At 42.7% G+C, this 19,887-nt stretch overlaps 1 protein-coding gene across 2 annotated transcripts in view; it reads left to right on the top strand.

Moving 5' to 3' along the window:
- Positions 1-19,887, top strand: part of GRK5 (G protein-coupled receptor kinase 5) — a 152,866-nt gene that overhangs the window by 70,501 nt on the left and 62,478 nt on the right. For both annotated transcript variants that reach the window (XM_083741388.1, XM_083741387.1), the window contains exon 3: positions 9,443-9,555. In XM_083741388.1, coding sequence (XP_083597514.1) covers positions 9,443-9,555 — 113 coding nt within the window. The remainder of the gene's footprint in view (positions 1-9,442; positions 9,556-19,887) is intronic.

Raw genomic sequence — 19,887 nt, 5'->3', positions numbered from 1 at the left:
GCCTTAAATTCAGCGGTGTATTTAGACTTCACCTTAAAGAAATTCACTGATTTTTCCCATGGTGGTTACTGACCCAGTTTAGAGGCATTGGGTGTTAAGTGCTGCCAAGTACCTGTATTTGCCTAATACTAATTACATAGCATTTCTTTTCAATGGTTTGTAAAATGTAGTCCTCTCGATAGGCCAGTTTCCATGGCTTTAAATAGAATACTGAGGTCAGCTCACCACTGACTTGACTTACCCAGGGAGATGGTAGGGTTCACTGTTAACTTAATTGCTTTTGCAAGCAGTCATTTATTTGAAGCAATGAGAATTATTTTCTTTCTAGCATCCTATGAACTTTTGAGGGGAGCAGTCGCTCAGCTTTTTTATATGACAAAACAATAACTTGCAGTTTAAAGATGTTTAAAATGCACTCACTAAATTCCATGGACCTGAGGTGGGATGGACAAGATTGTATATCTTATCAACAGCGGTGAAACAGGTACTGCTGCAGAAGTTGAGAGCCAGTGTGGTCTAAGGGTTGAAGTGTCTGACTAGGACCTGGGTTCCAATCCCCACTCAAGCCACGAAGCTCCCTGGTTGACCCAGGGAAAGTCACTACAGTGGTACCTCAGGTTACGTACACTTCAGGTTACATACGCTTCAGGTTACACACTCTGCTAACCCAGAAATAGTACTTCAGGTTAAGAACTTTGCTTCAGGATAAGAACAGAAATCGTGTTGAAGCAGTGTGGCAGCAGCAGAAGGCCCCATTAGCTAAAGTGGTGCTTCAGGTTAAGAACAGTTTCAGGTTAAGAACGGACCTCCGGAATGAATTAAGTACTTAACCTGAGGTACCACTATATATCTCTCAGCTTAACCTACTTCTCAGGGTTTTTGTGGGGTTCAAATGAGGATGGGGAGAACTGTACACCACCTTGAGCTCCATGGAGAATATAATAAATAAATGAGTTTCACACTGCTGTCATAGTGGTGGGTTGCACTTACCAGTTACATTCAAACTGGATATTATTATGGCTTCCATAAGCCAGGCTCCAAAGAACTTCACGGCCAGTTCTCTGCACCCAAATCGAATCTGAGCTCAAATAAAGCATCCTTTGTACCCCATGGCAACTGTTCCTTGATGTGGATGTGACTTATCAAAAGAAGTTGGTTTCATGCCATTAGGGTTTGCTGTTCAAAGCAGGGGGAAAGTTGACATTCCACCGGGTTTGCGGAAGCCCTTTAACATCCCTAAAGTAGCTCTTTGGATTCTGGCCACAGCATCTGTGCATGTGAGGGGGAAGCTCCTGTAGGTAGAGAGAAATTAACTAGACTTTAGGCCTTTTGTGAACTGAATGCAGGATAATCTTTTGTGCTTAAACCCTATTATTATAGGAGAAATTAAAGTCCCTCCCACCCTTATGCACAGACTGTTGCCACAAGCAATAACACATCTACTCACTTTGCATTTTTACCTAATTCATTGGTAACAGAGGCAGTGTTTACTGATGCAACCAACCCAATGTATACGCTCTCTTTTTTAAAGAAAAAGGTCCATTAAGAAACTTAAAGCTGGGAAGCAGCTTTCATCTTTTAAAAGTCAGGGTGGATTAGTGTATGTTCTTTCTTGAATTTACATGGAGACAATTTCAGTTGCATTTGTAATTTGCGTTTGCATGAAAAAGTTGCTGTAAATTTGAGTCTGGCCTTCGAAAATAGAAGGGGGAAGTGAGGCCTAGCAACAGTATGTTTGCTTGGGAAAAGGGGAAGCATTGAGGGCATGGATTGGGGGGCAGCTAACAGCCAATCCAAGCCACGCCTTCAAGGACTTTGGGACATCCCTATGGCTTGGAAAGGAAGAGCTTTGAAGGGAGTAGTAGTGCAGAGAAGGGAAGGGAAAAGCAGGGAGCAAATGTGGTGGTTGGTCTGTGGCTGTATCCTGAGCTCTGAATGAGACTCAAGTTATGACCTGACTGGACTTTTGGTCCACACTCATTCTGCTACTCTGCACATGAGTGTGCAGAATATGTGTAGTCTTGCTTTTTGTTTTGTTGGGGTGAGTCTTTGTTCCCTTTATTTATTTTGCACAAGAAACATATACTTTTGCAAAGTTTGGGGCTCTTCTGAGATTGTTAAAGCCTAGCTCTTTTGCAGGGGTGGTGCTTCATTTGCTACATCAGCATTGGCACTCATGCCTGAACATCAAAAATAGAAGGAATGACTGGTGCTAGTCTTGAGGCCAGAAAAAGAAGGAAATTTGAATGGGGAAAACCATATGCTGGCTTAAACTGAACACAAAATGGTTCTTATAATGCACAATCATGAATTGGTTAGTTGGCCCGTGACTGAAGATGTGGCTTGAGGATTCCAGCCATAAAGCCCTTAGTCCTCATAGGATGTGTCCTTGCATTAAGTATGGATACATTTTGATCTCATTTTTTCCTGTTTTCAAAGTCCTTAAGTTTGCCAAAACTGAATGGCTGTTTCCTCCTTTGGCACAAGCTTTGGGGATGGAGTTAAAGCGAATGCCCAGAAATGGTAGCCTTCAAAATTGCCTACAAAGTGCCACTTAATGGTTTAATCTAATGTGGGTATACCAAGCCAATTTTGTTTTGTACTCTTAGCATAACTAGGTTCTTTCTGAAGTAACTTTTTTTGTCTGTCCAGATATATTTATTTGATGCTTTGTATTTCACTTTTCAATAGAGTGATCTTCAGTGAGACTTGCAAGAGATTGCAGTAATGCAAAGACAAAGCCCTACACACACAGCCCAGCCCAGCATTCCTTAGTTCTTTGGTGGATGTGGCCAGAGTGTTCTTCCTCGCCTGGCTCTGCAGCTCCTGGACAGTTGAGCAAAGTGTTTTTCTGTCTGGCAGGGAGATGTAGTAGGCTGAGTGTCGGAGGGGAAGGGGGGGCAGAGCATACAGAGCAGTCAACTAAAATCCAGCAATGTGTTGCTTTCTGAAAAGTTAGGGTAAAAAAGTAGTTAGGATGATAAAGAAATAATATTCAGAAAAACACTTATGCATACAGTGCAACTCTATACATATCTACTCATAAGTAAGTTTGACTGTGCTCCTTGGAACTTACTACCAGACTTGCAACCTTGTATGCGTTGCAATTGGGATGCGGATGGCGCTGTGGGTTAAACCACAGAGCCTAGGACCTGCCGATCAGAAGGTCGGCGGTTCAAATCCCCGTGATGGGGTGAGCTCCCGTTGCTCGGTCCCTGCTCCTGCCAACCTAGCAGTTAGAAAGCACGTCAAAGTGCAAGTAGATAAATAGGTACCGCTCCAGCGGGAAGGTAAACGGCGTTTCCGTGCGCTGCTCTGGTTCACCAGAAGCGGCTTAGTCATGCTGGCCACATGACCCGGAAGCTGTACGCCGGCTCCCTCGGCCAATAAAGCGAGATGAGCGCCGCAACCCCAGAGTCGGTCACGACTGGACCTAATGGTCAGGGGTCCCTTTATGCATTGCAAGTGGCAATAGATTTGTTATCTTTGGCTACATATGCACTATACCTTCAGTGCACATTTGAAGCACATTCTATCCCTCAGATAATTCTGGGCACAGCAGTTTGTTAAAGGTAGCTGGGAATTTTAACTCTGTGAGATGTACACTACAATGCTCAGAATTCTTTGAGAGAAAGAATGTGTTTTGAATGTGCTTTAAAAGTATAGTGTGTACATAGCCGCTATAATCCATGGTTTAGATGCACCTGTGTTGTTGCATGAGCAGAAGGCAAAGTTCCCAGTTTTTGCCAGTCCCCTTCCCCCTTTTCCCACTGCATCCCTGCCCTCCTTTTTATGCCATACTGGAGGGTCCCCCAGTCTTAAGGAGTGGAATATGAAGCTATGGTGGAAAGGGGAGATATGAAAGCCTCATTCAACAGGCAGCACGATCCAAGCCTGTGCTCATTTTCTAAAATAAGGAAAGTTGAATTTATACGGGGTCCTGTCTCTGTATAAAGTTTCTCCAATCCGGCAGGATGTGTCCTCTTCTCTAGCAGTTGTCCCTACAACTGTTATGTCCACTGCATCATTTGCAAACATATGGTTTCACTTCCAACTATTTAACATTTCCATTTCCTCAGGAAATCATTCTCCACATTTGTTAAACTTTTGAATCAGAACTGCTGTTTTTATTGGCATCTATACAGAGAACGATATAATTGACTCTTAAAACAGGTTTCTGACTCTCCAGTTGTCCATTTGCGCGCTCGGTTTTTTCCTTTTCCTTTGAGACTGGTAAAATGGGAGAGGAAGAGTGTGAAAAATTTGGTCATAGTTCATGACGCCTTGGATTGTGATGTAAAAATACTCCCCCGAAAGGAAGGTACCAAATACAAGTGCCAGGGGAGGAGAGGAAGGATGCTTCTGATGCACAGAAATATTTCTCCCAAGTGTTTTCATTGTCTTAAAAGAACTGAAGTTGGGGGACAAAGTTTTGAGTTAGCTATGCCTAAGAGTTCCCCAAGGAAGATACTTGAAATGCAGTGGACTCAAAAAATAAATAAAATATGCACTTGGAGACTCCCCCCCCCTTTCTTCTTCATCTTGGATGTGCCACTAAAAAATTGTCTGTGAATTTGTGTTTACTTAATACACAAAAATGTGCTTTCAGTTAATCAATAAGGTATGTGTATCTACACGATTGCAGTTCCTCAGTCCTCCAGGACTGAATCTTAGAAGCTATTTTATGCCACTTAAAGGGGATAATAATTTCATTTATTATTTTAGCAGCAAGTTCATCCTGTTCTCATAGACTAAAGTTGCTAAGGACTTGATGACATAGAGCTATTGTACATGTTCTTGCATTCATCCTGGTTTAATTTTTGGCCTGACACTTTCTTATAGGAACAAAAAAAGGGGGGGCTCTGTTTTGGCCATAATTTGAGTTTGTTTTTTTAAAATGTTACTGTTAAAAAAATGGGCAATCATAGCAGAGGGAGATGGAAAGATTGTCCTCCCACTTTTATATGTGGGATATGACTGGAGCCGGTACATGGAGACTTCTATCCATGGGGTTATCTCGATTTAGCTTGAGCCAAGCATTTTCAATACACATCGTCTTTATACAATTGTATTCTGCATCAAAAAACCCAGTATGTCAATGAAGCACAGCTGATGGGATGAAGAGTGTTGCACACAGGAGCTGAGTATACATTAGGACCACAATCTAATGAACCCCTTATAATTTCTTTTTCTTTTTTTTAATCACACGCACAGGGAGGGAGATTTGAGCAGTTTAATTTTGATTGTTCATTTTCAAAAAAAGGTTACACAAGATTATGCAAAACAGAGTGGTTTTTTTATTTTTTTAAAATCATTTTCAAAAAATGGTTATAGATTCTGCAGTGTTTTCAAACAGGAATTCCTTTGGATTCCTTCAGCCCTTGAGTGATTTCCCATTTCTCCCAGAGCACCTGGGATTGTACTCTGAATCCTGTGGTCCATGGAAACACACGAGAGTGATACATAGGTAAAGGTAAAGGGACCCCTGACCATTAGGTCCAGTTGTGACCGATTCTGGGGTTGCACGCTCATCTTGCTCTATAGGCCGAGGGAGCCGGCGTTTGTCCGCAGACAGCTTCCGGGTCATGTGGCCAGCATGACTAAGCCGCTTCTGGTGAACCAGAGCAGCGCACGGAAACGCCGTTTACCTTCCTGCCAGAGTGGTACCTATTTATCTACTTGCACTTTGATGTGCTTTCGAACTGCTAGGTTGGCAGGAACAGGGACTGAACAATGGGAGCTCACCCTGTTGCGGGGATTCGAACCGCTGACCTTCTGATCGGCAAGTCCTAGGCTCTATGGTTTAACCCACAGCGCCACCTGCCTGCTATTTGCTATATTCCATACCAATCCCTCTAAGGGGCTAAGAGTTTGCAGCAGTACTGCTTTAGGGCAGGCACGCTCTGTACTATTGTGGAAGCTGAATAAAATGTGTAAGTGCCTACCTCTTTATGCTCAGGCTGTGCCAATCAAAAGCAATACTGCATGAGTTTTGTGTAGACAGAGCTAGCCATTTGTTTATTTGGGTAGTCAAAAGCAAATGTGCTCTGTCATTTTTCTGGGCTCCTCCTAATGTTACATGCCCAGCTAGCAAAAACAAAAAAATAAAAATCAGAAGATGACTGAAGATTATTGTTGTTGTTGTTATATCACAATGATCAGATGAGAGTATGGGATAAGATCTGGACCATCAAGACGCCTGTAGTGTTTCACACATATCATGGTCACACCCTGACCATTTTTATAATATAATAGTTTGTGTCTTTGATTATCTTTCTGGATACTTGTTTTGTATGGAGAAATGGTAGGCAGTATCATAAACATTCATGAGCCTTGGCATCTTATTACCCTATTTATTCCAGGCATCTGATAGTTCATGGTTCAGAGAGAAGAATCTATTTGCTGGATCACATACAAATGAATAAAAGCCACTTGGATATCCTCTCTGCGTACCCCTTCCTCAATTCTTGCACAACACACAGGAGCCGCAGCGAGCCGAAGGCTGATGATGTGGAAAGCCCTGTATGATTATGTTGGGGGCCAGGGAGGGCTCAGTATGGGAATAGGATTGCTCCATAACCAAGGGGAGAATTTTTGTTGGATCAACGAAGCCTTTGACTGAATTCTTAGATCTGGCACATTTCCTTAAAATGTCCTGTGAAGCTGTTGTGTAATCAGAAGTACATGATGCAAAGATATGAGGTGGCTTTTGGGGAAAATTTTACAGGGAATGTGGACTGGGGAAGGGGTGCTTTTGCCCTCATTCCCTTTAGGAGAATGGGTCATGAAGTTGTAACTAGGTCCACCTGAGGTGTCTAAAATTACCAATGAGGTGTGGGTTCATTCATGCAGGCTTACTCTAACCAATCCTCCTTGGTTTACCAACTTGAGGAGACTTTGTTTGCCTGGTGGTTTCACTGACCTCTAGAGTCACCACTGTTGGGGCCTGGTAACATACCCTCCAATATTTCCATAATGATAATTTTGTTGTTTATACTCCACACATCTTACTGGCTTGCCCCAGCCACTCTGGCCAGCTTCCAACATATATAAAAACATAATAAAACATTAAACATTTTTTTAAAAAACCCTTCCCTATACAGAATTGCCTTCAGACAGCTCGTGGGGCAGATAATTCCATACCCTCCAATATATTGCCAATGAAAATAGGGACATCCTAAGGAGAAGTGGACATTCCAGGATCAAATCAGAAACCAGGACAGCTTCTCTAAATCAGGGGCATCTCTGGAAAATAGGGACACTTGGAAGGTCTGTGGTAATTCTTCCAGAGTCATCTCAGCACATCCTTTAGGTCAGGGGTGGGCAGAAGATAGAGCCAGATCTACCGGTAGGTCTCTAAGTGATTCACGGTATCATCAAGGAGTTTGACTCCCAATTGTTTAACAGTAGCAACGGGGGTGGGGGGGAAGGTTGTTCCGTCTAAATTAGATTGCTGAGCTGAAGAAACCTTGGGGGCAACTGTGAGCTCAATTCAGGCAGTGAGAACAAATTCCTGTGCTGTGTCGAGAGGCACCCTACTCCTTAATTCTAAGAGTACATTGTCTCCACTCCACCATTTTTGCATCCCACAAGTCTGACGTCTTCCCACCCTTGCCTCAGGTGTGTGGGCAATGAGAAACAAAGAGCAACATCATTACGACGCCAATTTTTCGATCCAGGAAGTGTTCATCTAAACAAGGCAGGCAACCGCAGGAGATGCGGTTTCCCAATCCTTGGCTCCGTAGCAGGACATCCACACCAAACAAAATTGTGGGGAGGAAGTTTGACAATCATTAGTTATGGGCACTGCAGACCAACGAATGTAAACAAGTAAACTAGTGGCCATTCGTTCAGCTAATGGGTCTTGTGCCGTTATTCCTGGGTAAAGGGAGTGATGGAGGATGAGCTTGGCTGCAACATGAAAAAGGTCTGAAAAGAATGTGGGGACTTAGTGGAGCCACTCAGATGGAGGAACATTGAGGATTTTTTTTGTAAGGCTGCCAAACTTTGGGGTAATGATCAAGCTTCTTGGAACCTCTGTATTAGCCTGGACTGTGCTATTTTTCAAATTTCACAGGTAGCCCAGCTTGATCAGGTATTGCAGAAAAGGGAAGGTACCCCAGCAATCTGGACAGGCAACAGCTTGCCGCTTAAATAGACCTGTGTACAAATAAGCAACAGCCAGCAAACGTCATGGTCTTTCTTAATCTCGAGCAATTCAAGACATGCCATAAATTTTCCTAAAGTTGGAAAAGAATAGGATTTTAATCTGGACGAGCTGTTGCGCTTTTCTGTAATAGGTTAAATGAAGGCAGCTTGTCTGCTTCACAGCATCATCGTGCCTTAAGATAAGGAGTGGTTTGTTGAAGCAGCAATAGAAATTGTCATATGGCGCTGAGAAAAGTCAGGGCAAGAGTGCTGAAGAAAACACAGCCTGTGGTTTTGTACTTTGTGAGCTGTTTTGCTGTCTTTAAGCCATAAATATTTCTTTAGCAAGGCCAGTGCTACGGCACGTGCTGCGGTATCCTACTCCTGAATTTACAGTCATAACAGCCTCACGCACCAGCTGGTTTTATATTTGTGCCAAGCTAATTCCAGATTTTTTTTCATATCTTAACACACACACACACACACCAAGTTTGAGTTTATTTTATGTAAATAATAGCTATGTTTCTGTTCAGAAAATGTTCCTAGCTGGGGGAGATGGAACAAATAGCCTTCCACCTTTATATGGGGGATATGAGTGACCTCAAACCATGTGATATCCCATTAAGTGAACATGGAACGAGCATTCTGGCAGATACGTGTACCCTTTGTGCCCTTGTCTTCTATGGCAGTATCCCAGTCTAGCAGTGGAGCAAAGATGGCGGGATGTGGAGTGTTAGGGACTGGGTGGGTCAGCAGCCCCTGCACTCAGGGAACAGGAGCACCACAGATATGCTTCATATTTGGTTTCCAGCTTGGTAGTCTGGACTCACATGAGCAGTCCCAACAGTCAACTCTCTGAGCAGAAATAAGAGCAATGGGACGGGGTGAGGAGTAATTTCTTCTGCGTTTACCAGTCGTGGGAAGGGCAAGGGGCTCAGAAAGGCAGTGGAGGTCCCTGATAGAGTGTTATCTTGCTCACATTCCCCTATCTTGTTTCGGGGATTTCAGCAGGCCGCATCCCTGAAAGCGAGAGAGAAATCTTGACTTCATAAAGATGCTGGTACAATCAATTTCTCTACTTCCACGTCACAGCTGCACATAACTTTCTTTGGCTACAGCCTTTGTCCCTGTGAATTGTTTGTGTGTGTGCGTCATTTTGTATTGCTTGTGCAGAATGTGTGTGTTTTTTACGATCCTTAAGGAAAAGAAAACATGGACACAATGTAACCAGACCAAAATGCATTAAAAAGTACCTCAGTTTTTCACCTTACCTCCTCCTCTTTATTTCCTCTAGAGAGAGATTACTACAGTTTATGTGACAAGCAGCCAATAGGAAGACTTCTCTTTCGGCAGTTCTGTGAGACTCGCCCGGAGCTTGAGTGCTGTATTAGATTTCTTGACTCGGTGGTAAGTTACTTCTTATGACTGTTGCAAAAGTTTATTGTGCCTTCTTCCATGGTAAAATAAAGATGGAATTGGCCCCTGCATGCAGGTGCAAAGAATGAAACCTTGCTTTCTGGAGGATAATGTACCCTGGACGTGTCCCTGGGCCTTTTAAAAATTTTTGTTGCAGACTATGCTTCTTGCAGTTCATGGCCTTTGTGGCCCCATGTTCACATCCATGCCCCAGGCCATGTGTGTGCATTTGTGTGTCCAGGGGTCATCAGTCAGTAGTGGAATACATGTTTTTCATGAAGAAGGTGCAGGGTTCAATCCCTGGCACATCTTGTTAAAATTGGGCTGCCTGGATCCCTGATCAAGAGCATTCCTCTTTGGGAGTGGGGATATGCTGCAACATTGTGTTGCAGGCCCCACTTATTTGTACAAAATTTGCAATCACCTGAGAAACTGATTACCTACTTTCCTTACCTTTAAAAGAAAAAAAAACCTGTGTGTGTTCAAAGTTTGGATTTGTTTATGCCTGACATGTCTAGACCCTGTAACTGAAATTTGTGCTGCTTCAAGTAGAATTTACGAGTCATAAAAATACCATGTTGTTTTTCAGATGCTAGTCGACAGAAGCCTAGCAGGATCAACTTTAATAGCTGAGGCCAAAACAGTGATTACAGCCACACCATACCTTTAAAGCACATGGCTCCCCCTTTCCCCAAATTCTGGGAACTGGTTTAGCTTTGCAGAGCTAAAATTCCTAGCACCTTTAACAAACTGCTGTTCCCAGGATTGGGGGTGGGGGGTGGGGAGAGGAAGGCATGTGCTCTAACTGTATGGTGTGGATGTGACCAGCAACTGTGGTGCAAAACCAGAAGGCCACTTTAGTGCCCCCTTCCCCCCTTTCCAGGTTATTCCATGCAACATAGAACACCATGAGGGAAAGTCACTGCCTGGAAATGCTGTTAAAACTCTGGAGCAATCCTAGCTATATTTATCGTAGACATGTTGTGTGAAATGTGTTTGCTCATTGCGCTCTTCTCCAAAATACCACATTTTTCCGTTTATAACAAGACCCCTATTTTTTGGACTTAAAATTGAGGAAATGGGGGAAGATTGCTCACCCGCCGCTGCCAGTCTCACACATCCACAAAGCCACCAATCATCTGCCCGCTCGCTGCCAGCAGCCAACAATTGCACGCCCAATTGCCACAACAGCCAATCACAAGCAGAACTTGCTGCAACCAACATTCACCCCCCCCCCAAATGCTGCTGGCAATCTCCAATCCCACCAGCCACCAATCGTCCGTCCCATCTCAGCACTATCTGTGTATACAGCGGTACCTCGGGTTAAGTACTTAATTTGTTCCGGAGGTCCATTCTTAACCTGAAACTGTTCTTAACCTGAAGCACCACTTTAGCTAATGGGGCCTCCTGCTGCTGCCGCGCCACCGGAGCCCGATTTCTGTTCTTATCCTGAAGCAAAGTTCTTAACCTGAAGCACTATTTCTGGGTTAGCGGAGTCTGTAACCTGAAGCGTATGTAACCTGAAGCGTATGTAAGACAACCCCAATTTTTTTAGCATTATTTTTTAATAAAAAGACCTCGTCTTATACACAGGAAAACACGGTACTTGCTGCTCAACCAAGAAAGTTTCTTTGTTGCAGGAACTGCCCTGTTATTTTTTTTTTGCCTCTGGGAATCAGCTCCACCCGTGTGTGTGTTTATGAGAGAAACCTGCATCTGCAAAAGACTACTGAGAATTTCTGAGCTCCTGCAGATCACTGGATTAGGCTGCCAATCAAGTGAATTCAGCAAAGCCAGTGCTATAATTTAAACAATATATCCTTCATTATTTAGTTGTTTTTATGATACATGTCACGGGTAGGATAAATGATCTGGTGGCACAATTTTCTGCAGGGAATTCAAATGCAGTCTAATTGTAAAGGTTCCAGTCCACAGAATTTACATTCCAATACTGTAGTGTAAAACAGCCAGGTGCCAGCATAGCATCTGTCATGAATAAGCTCTGAAAAGCTGTTTTGACAGGTTTGTAGGTTAGTTGGGCTGTTTCCATGTAGAATTTCAGAAGCTGATTGTGGTTTTTACATTGGATATTCATGGAGCAAAATGAATGCAAATAAAATATTCTTTCTGATGAATTGCATGAGTGCATTCTTCCAGATAAAATGTTTTCATCTTCCAATGTGGCCTAGCTTGATTAATCCCCCCCACCCGCCCCAAAATAAAACACGTAATATGAAAATGTCTCGGTTTTGCTGCATTTGCCATGCACACCATCCTTCCTTCCTAACCCATGAATAATGTTCATAGCATATTTCCCGAGATCGTTCCCTTTTAGTTACTTTTGCAGTGGCTAGATTGCAGGCTTGTGGGGAGGCAGGTGGTACTCTGAATTTTGTTACCTATTCGATTTGCTGAATATTCTCCTGGAATCTCTATCCTGGCTTGAACAAGGACCTCATTTGTGGCTATATGGATGTCATACTTTTTTCTAGAAACTTCTCAGCATCAGCGCAGTGAATTGAACTATCCCATTGGTAGAGCTTGGCACATCTGGTATTGATGCCCTCACTAACTGAGGGAAGGGGTCACAGCTCAGTGGTAAAGCCATCAAAAGAAGCTTCCAGTATAACTGCTGGAACTAGCAGCTTGAGTGAATCTTCAAAACTTTCAGAAATTCTACTTGGCAACTGTGAAAAGAGTTTGGATTTGAGATCCCGCTTTATCACTACCCAAAGGAGTCTCAAAGCGGCCAACATTCTCCTTTCCCTTCCTCCCCCACAACAAACACTCTGTGAGGAGAGTGGGGCTGAGATTCTTCAGAGAAGTGTGACTAGCCCAAGGTCACCTAGCAGCTGTGGAGGAGCGGGGAATCAAACCCAGTTCACCAGATTACAAGTCCACCGCTCTTAACCACTACACCACACTGGCTCTCACTTTCATAAGTGAAATCCTAATTATGGGGTGATGCCAAATTGATTTATTTACATTTAAAGCACATTACGTATCCAAAAATATCATGGGAACTGAAGTTTGTTAAGGGTCTTGGGAATTGTAGCCCTGTGAGGGAAAACTACAGCTCCCAGCATTCTGTAGCTGAAGTCATGGGCTTTCAATGTGTATCGGAAGTGCTGTAAATCTAAGGTGCAGTTCTGCACCTTATGAAAGAAACAGCAATATGGCTTCTGTTGTCTGTTCCAAAGGGTATACAGGATGTTCCAACTATACGCAGAGAAAACTGGACCAGTCTTGAAGCTCAAGGCAATAATTGGTCCTGGCAATAAACCTTTGCCTAGAACAAATTCCCACCTATGGAGAGCTAGCAGCTGTGACATTAATTCTCTTCTAGCCTGAGGGCACATATGTGGAGACACCATTATAAAAGGGTCCGAGGGGGTGGTAAAAAAATGAAACAGCTGTGCTTATAAGTTAAAAGCCACCACTGGCCCAAACAAATATATCAAATCTTTTTTCTGCAGTCATGCTCTTCCCCTACATCCTTTGTTTTCTGCATTAATCCTTGCCCGTCTGGGCTGTTGTTGCCTGATTCTTTCAGTATAGTTTAGAGTTTCATCGCTCTGAAGTGCCTCTGAACATGTGCACAGTACCTTTTCACTGAAGTGAATTCTCCTCACTTTCCCCAAGATAATTCAAGGGTGCTATCCTGTCCTCAGCCTCAAGTTTTTTGTGTCAAGACTGTGTCTTGTGTCTTGACTGTGAGAAGATCTCCCTGCACTCTTGTCTGCCTGATTCATCTATGACTTCTCCTCTGCTACACACATAATACCAAGACAAATAGGAAAAGAAAAGTCCACCAAGTCAATAAAACCAGATCATACAATTTGGACTTTTGAATTTGGTCAGATTTTATTTAAAATACCTTTAAAGCAAAAATATGAAGGTGCTTCCTATCTCTCCCCGCCCCCCTTTTTAAGATTAAAAAGTAGACTGAAGTCTCCCACCTTGAGTCCTGGTAGTTAGCAATGTTCTTTTTCATAATAACTATCAACTATCAAACCAGGAATCTTCTGCATGCAAAAGAGATGCTCTTACCACTGAGCCACAGTCCTCCCCCTAAAGCTGAGTTTCCTCAAGGACGACTGTTGCAAAACATGGACACAATTCGCAAGGGAATTCTCCTGTGCTGTTTTCCATTGACGAGAATGGGCAGGAGGGTTTCCTGTGGATTGTGTCCTTTTTCTTACCCTGATTGCAAAGAGCAGTTCTTAAAGCAGCTCCATGAAGGAACATAATCATCTTTAACACTTTAGGAAATTGAAAGAAAAACCAATGGTAAGTGGATTTTCTTTTGCCCCTAAGTGGCATGGTAGGTTTTTTACTCTGGCAGTATAATCCTATACATATTTGCTCAGAAGCAAGTCCCATAATGTTCACTGGGGCTTACTTCCGGGTGAGTGAACATTGGGCTGCAGCATAAATGTCGTGGAACAGAAGCCATGAGCAGTCCTTTAGAGACAATTCAGACAACGCCTCAGTCAGCAATAATTTGATTTCTGGACCATTGACTCTGACCTACATTTTAGTTATCCTTTTTCTGGCTGGGGGAGTGGGGGAATCACCGTCATACCCAATTTAAAAGACCCCCCCAATTGTTCTTAACTAAAAGTCAGCATTGATTTGTGTTACATAGCAATGAACAGTGTCCTCTTGCGGCTGCCGTCACTGATGTGATTTGAACTGGCTTTAGGAGAAAGCTCTTTGATAGAAAATCTAATTTTTGTTATTTAAATCCCCTACTCAGGTCAGAAAACCAGTCAGTGCTCCCCCCCCCTCCAATCTACTTTTGGAAGGTTGGCTGAACAGTTGACACACAAATCTTAAATGGCAATTTCTGAATTAAACCTTTTGCCCATTTCGCACTCTAGAAGCCTAAGATAAGAGTTATGGTCAGTTGACCTTGTCTGGAGGCCAAGCCTTGCATCTTGACCAGTTCATCCTTGCTGTTCCCCTGGGCTGTCTAATCACTTGCAACTGACAGTCACTTCCCCCTTCCCCTCCAAAAGCGGAAGAACTGTTAGCATTTTAAGGGGAGACTTTCAGTTTTCCACCAAAGTTCTCTCATCTTAGTGATGCAGGAATCCAGAGAAGATGCTACTCTTCCCTGATGGTTAAGGGCAAGCTTCCTCAACCTCGACCCTCCAGATGTTGTTGGCCTACAACTCCCATGATCCCTAGCTAGCAGGACCAGTGGTCAGGGATGATGGGAATTGTAGTCTCAAAACATCTGGAGGGCCAAGGTTGAGGAAGCCTGGTTAAGGGCTATTGTTGCCCAGCAGGCATCTGTAACACCCAATTCTTAATACAGGATACCCACAAATTTAGATAGAACCAGTGCTTTTTCTCTGGGGGTACACGGGATATGCATACCCCAAATATTTTGTGGACCTTTGTACTTTTGTCCATTTACTGTATTTATTTCCCCCCAATTTGAACTATAAAATGGTGGTTTTCTTGAGTCAGAATGAGAGCACACCTAAACATTTTTAAGGGAGGGGGGAATCACTGGATAGATCCAACAAGCTCCTTCCTTCCTTCCTTCCTTCCTTCCTTCCTTCCTTCCTTCCTTCCTTAACATTTTAAGACCACTATTTTTTTTCCTGATTAGTGTCCATGAACAAAATAGCTGAGGGGAAGGGCTGCCAATCACAAATTTGCTACCAGTTTCTGTTGCCAGTCTCCAAAATTGCCCAACCAGTTCTCTGCAAATGGGATGGTGAAAATGAGACTGGGCTGAGGGGAGGGGGGATTTCAGCTCAACCCTAGTCACCGTTTATCTGTGAAATGGGTAGATGTTTTCCATTTATTTAGAAAAATTCTAGGCGGCGTGACACTAAAAAACCCCCAATCCATGTACAATATACAGTTAAGCACAGCAAAAGAACATGATATAAAATCATGATTTTAGATCATTTAACATGAGAATAGTTTGTATATGCTTAATGATCCACCATATACTGAATATTTATGATTTTGGCACTGCTGTAGTTTGGGTTGTCTCATTGCGTATGGGAATATGATACCAAGTATGGATGGTATTGCTTGTTGGCAGGGAGCTTCTGCAAACATACTGCAGCTGTGCATTTTAGGTGAACAGAATAAAAACTGTTTTCTGGTTTTATTTCTGCGCAAACTGTGGTCAGTGCAGGAAACCACAGGCCTATCGCTTTTGTGCTATAGAATTTCTTCTACCTTTCTCAGCTCATATCGCATTATCTTTTGGGCCTGGATCAACTCCACCCATCTTATCTCTTCATAGGCCTCACACTAGTCTACTCTGTGTTTACCTGCATGCCAGTTATTAGCTTTAAAAGCTGTGTATTTAGATCTTGTTTTAGTAAGGATTTTTTAGTGTGCTGAGGTAAGAAGTACCATGTGTGTATTTTTAATTGGCTTTACGAGTCATCTTTAACCTTTTTAGCTCAGTTTACAACCCAACCTTTATTTTTATTTTATTTTACATTCTAAATGTATACCCAGCCCTGTCAGCTTGAGCTCTCTGGGCAGTTTACGGTCAAGTCTTGAAAACATGTTAAGAATGTTTATTCAGAAGGAAAGTCTCACAGAGTTTAGCAGGATTTACTTCCTGGTAAGCAGGATTGCAATCCAAGAACTTAATCTCCAATCACACTTCAGCCTTTATGCTTGAATGAAAATGAAATCGGCAAAAATAAAATTAGTAGTTTAAGCTGAGCTCAAATTTAATTAGGCTTAAGAGCTTCAAAGTAGAGCTCCATAGCTAGTTCTCTTAGGACTACTAAATCTCTTTTCAAAAAACTTAGAAGAAGAAAAAACCTCCTTCATTGTTGGCTACCAATGATAATGGAGGGTTCAAAACTTTCAGATTTTTTTTTTATGGGCTCCCCATTTTTGCCACCTGTGAGAATGATGGTGAAAATGGGGGAAGGGTAAGTTATAGCAGCATCTTATCTCAGTTATATCCTTCTTTTAATAATAATACCTGTGGTTTAACTTTCAAAATACAAAGGAATTAATTGTAAAATAAAGGTTTGGTTCCCAGTACGTTTCTGAGCACAATTCAAAGTGTTGGTGCTGACCTTTAAAGCCTTAAATGGTAAATACATTTTGTTAAATTAAGCGCGCGTGCGCGCGCGCACACACACACACACAAACATATATATATTAGTGTTTAAAAACACAAAGCTTGGCATTGTTCAGAAACAGAATGAACATGTTTCTGGCTGTGGCTTCAGTTATTTTTAAATAAATTTAAAAAATAAAGGAAAGGGGGAAACATTTATACTAGATGGAGAAGAGTACATAAAGAAAATGCAGATGGTTCATATAATTTGCACAAGACTAGAAAAATAACCAAGGTACTTAAACAGAACTTCAGTAAAGAAATAGAAGAGAAATGGAAGCCTACAGCTTGTGGTTATCAAGGAGAAAGCTTAACCACAGGCCCAATTTCGACATGTTAAGCCAAACCTTGGTTTAGCTCAGTGTGGCACAAGAGTACCAAAGACCAGGGAGGTGAAAAATGACTATGAGCTCCTGTCCGAGAGCCATATGCTTATGCAAACAAGGCTACTATTTGATGTGCAAACAAGGGCACTGTGCTATTGGGTTTCTCAACCAAGGAAGGGTTGACCACTGATCTAAAGAGAAGTTGCAATGGAGTGTCTCACCCTCTGGGATTGCTCATGCTTTGCATTTAGAAAGCCTTGCTGAGCTTTTCTGCATTCCAGTTCCTAGTGGATGACATATTCCCATTTCCCTAAGCACAGAAATCGGGGTCCAATGAAACCCATGTAGGACATTTCTACTGCACGAACATTCATTTCCATTAGTACTCCCTGCACCAGATGGATTGCTGATCCAAAAGGTCTTTCAATTTGGGGGGCAGCTTTTCAGGGTGTGGGAGAAATACTATTAGGATGCTTTACAGCCTCTCAGTCACATGATGTCCCTTGGATCCCAGCTAACCTTTTATGCATGCCTCTTCCTCTTAGCTTTCCGAAAGCGCTAGCATTGGTTAATCAGCTGAGAAGCCATGGGCATGCTGCCAGATATACAATCTCGGAACATGATACAAACAGATTTGTCCACTTGGGATGTAAATGCAATTAATGTGAAAATTGTTTTAGTGATTTGTAAGCCAAATCCTGTATGAGATTATCCGATTTTATAGTGATAAACACAGGGCTTGAAAGGTAGTGAGGGGAGAAGCTGGGCCATTATTATTAGCTTGTGAATTGTGTGGGTTCAGGACATGATTGCATTTGGAACGGTTTTGCCGTTCAGTACTTTTGGGGTCTTTGTACAGCGGTACAAGGCATAGAAGATGAAATGCAAATGCCTTCCTGTTAGAAATGCTGCTTTGTATCTCAATAATTCTTTAATCTTACTGAAGCCTCCCATCTTCCCTTTGCCGTGATCGTAAATTATGACAACCGAGATAAGACTTCAGGTCTCCTAACCTTTTAAACATAGCTCTTTTTATCTGTGCGACTTTATTCTTCAGAATAGGTTCAGAAGGGTGGTGGGGAAGAAATGCTGTTAAGATGCTATAAACATTCTTGGCTGTTCATGGTTTCAAGAGGCAAAATGACCTGTAGTCAGATAGTATCTAAATGGACAGGAAATTGGATGAAAGGGTTCTGCAAACCCCTTTGTATTCTGTTTTATGAGCATATAATTAGTTCATCCCTGTACAGTTAGGGTATTGGAAGAGCTGCAGTCATGCTTTTTCACAGTCCACGGATTTCTCATCTGAAGTATTGTTATCTTAAAAGTTTATTTCACAGTTCCCGTTTAACGACACGAATCCAATTGCATTGCTATACTCTTAAAGCATCCTGAGATAGTCAAATAGCAGCCGCTGAGTCCCTGCTCATATCCCACAAGCCCTTCTGAGCGACACAATAAGTGCATACTGTCTCGTTGTCCTCGGGTTGAAAATGCTTGTGGGAATACCACAGAATTTGCCACATCAGAGAAGGAGTCAGTTTTCATGCTCTGAGTTGAAGATGGTATTACTTCAATAAGGACACTGTGCAGGCCAAGGCAAACATTAGTCATGTGATATAGGCCCTGCCATGACAGAATCTGGCCAAAAGCAATGACGTAATTAATGTAAAATTTTCACGTTTGGATGTACAGACTGTGATCATTGTAGGAGCATCCAAATAACAGATGATTGCTAATGCGCAGGTCCTTTTGGACCCGGAAAAGGGAAGAACAAGGGCGGGGCAGAATGGGCCAGGGCACACTCTGCCGATGGCTGGGACCAGAACCCCCATGCGAAATGGTAATCCCTGTAATATGTAAAGGGGTTGGGCAAGTGGTGGTAGAGTGGATCCACTTCCTTTTTGGACATAATAATTTCTGGTTCATTTCTGAAAGCACTGCAATGCTCCTGTGCAACATTCAGTTCACCACAGGGGCATAAGAAGCTACCATTAAAGAGAGTCAAACCATGAGTCCATTTGGTTCAGTGCTGTCTACACTGGCTGACAACGGGACTCTCGGGATGTCGGATACAAGTCTTTCTCAGCTCTTACATGAAGATGCCAGAGACAAAACTTGAACCTTGCATGTAAGGCATGTGTTCTGTCTCTGAGATGGGGGTCATTTCCTGCAAAACTTCTGTGTGAGACAATTGGGGAGGGGGGCATGCCTCAAAACGCACATTAGTATTAACAAACAATAAATTGAGAAGAAAGGGAAGTGAGGCCCTGGGGATTCTTCAAAAGATGCTACAGACAATTAGTAATCCTCATGAATGGGTTGACTTACCCAGTGGGCAGAGTCACTCAGAGAAGAGTTAGACTGCATTCAGACAGCACTTTATTCAATTTTCTCAACATTTTCTTACCTGAAATTTTCTATGTTTTGTGTGATCATTCACACGATGTAGAAGGCGCATGGGAGGCGCATATATTGTTTTTGTAGTTGGGGTCTGTTCCAGGATAGGAGGCCAATGCAGGCTGGGCAGATCCTTCACCACGATGTTCAGCAAAGCTAGGTAAGCACACCTTTGCCAGGTAACAACTGTGTTTTGGGAAGGACGGGATTTCTGCCTGGCACCTCTCCAAGGTAATCTGACCAGTACCATCCAGTTGTTGTCTAGGTGACAGACAAAACAATAGACACAACTATGACAGCTTTGCTGACTGCCAAAATTCAGCTCTGCCCTTTTAAAATGGAAACCAGAAATGTCAAGCTGTCTGAAACTGTGGCCAGAATAGGCCAGGTGCAAGGTGAAGGCATGCAGAAATGTGAAAATAATTTCTACAGCCTAGATAAAGCAGGTAAAACATTCCTTAGGTCAAAGGAACCCACTTA

The sequence above is a fragment of the Podarcis gaigeae genome, assembly GCF_964106915.1.
Source record: "Podarcis gaigeae genome assembly, chromosome: 5".
Taxonomy (NCBI): Eukaryota; Metazoa; Chordata; class Lepidosauria; order Squamata; family Lacertidae; genus Podarcis; species Podarcis gaigeae.
Note: the sequence above shows the minus strand (reverse complement) of the source record. Positions and strands in the feature narration are given on the sequence as shown.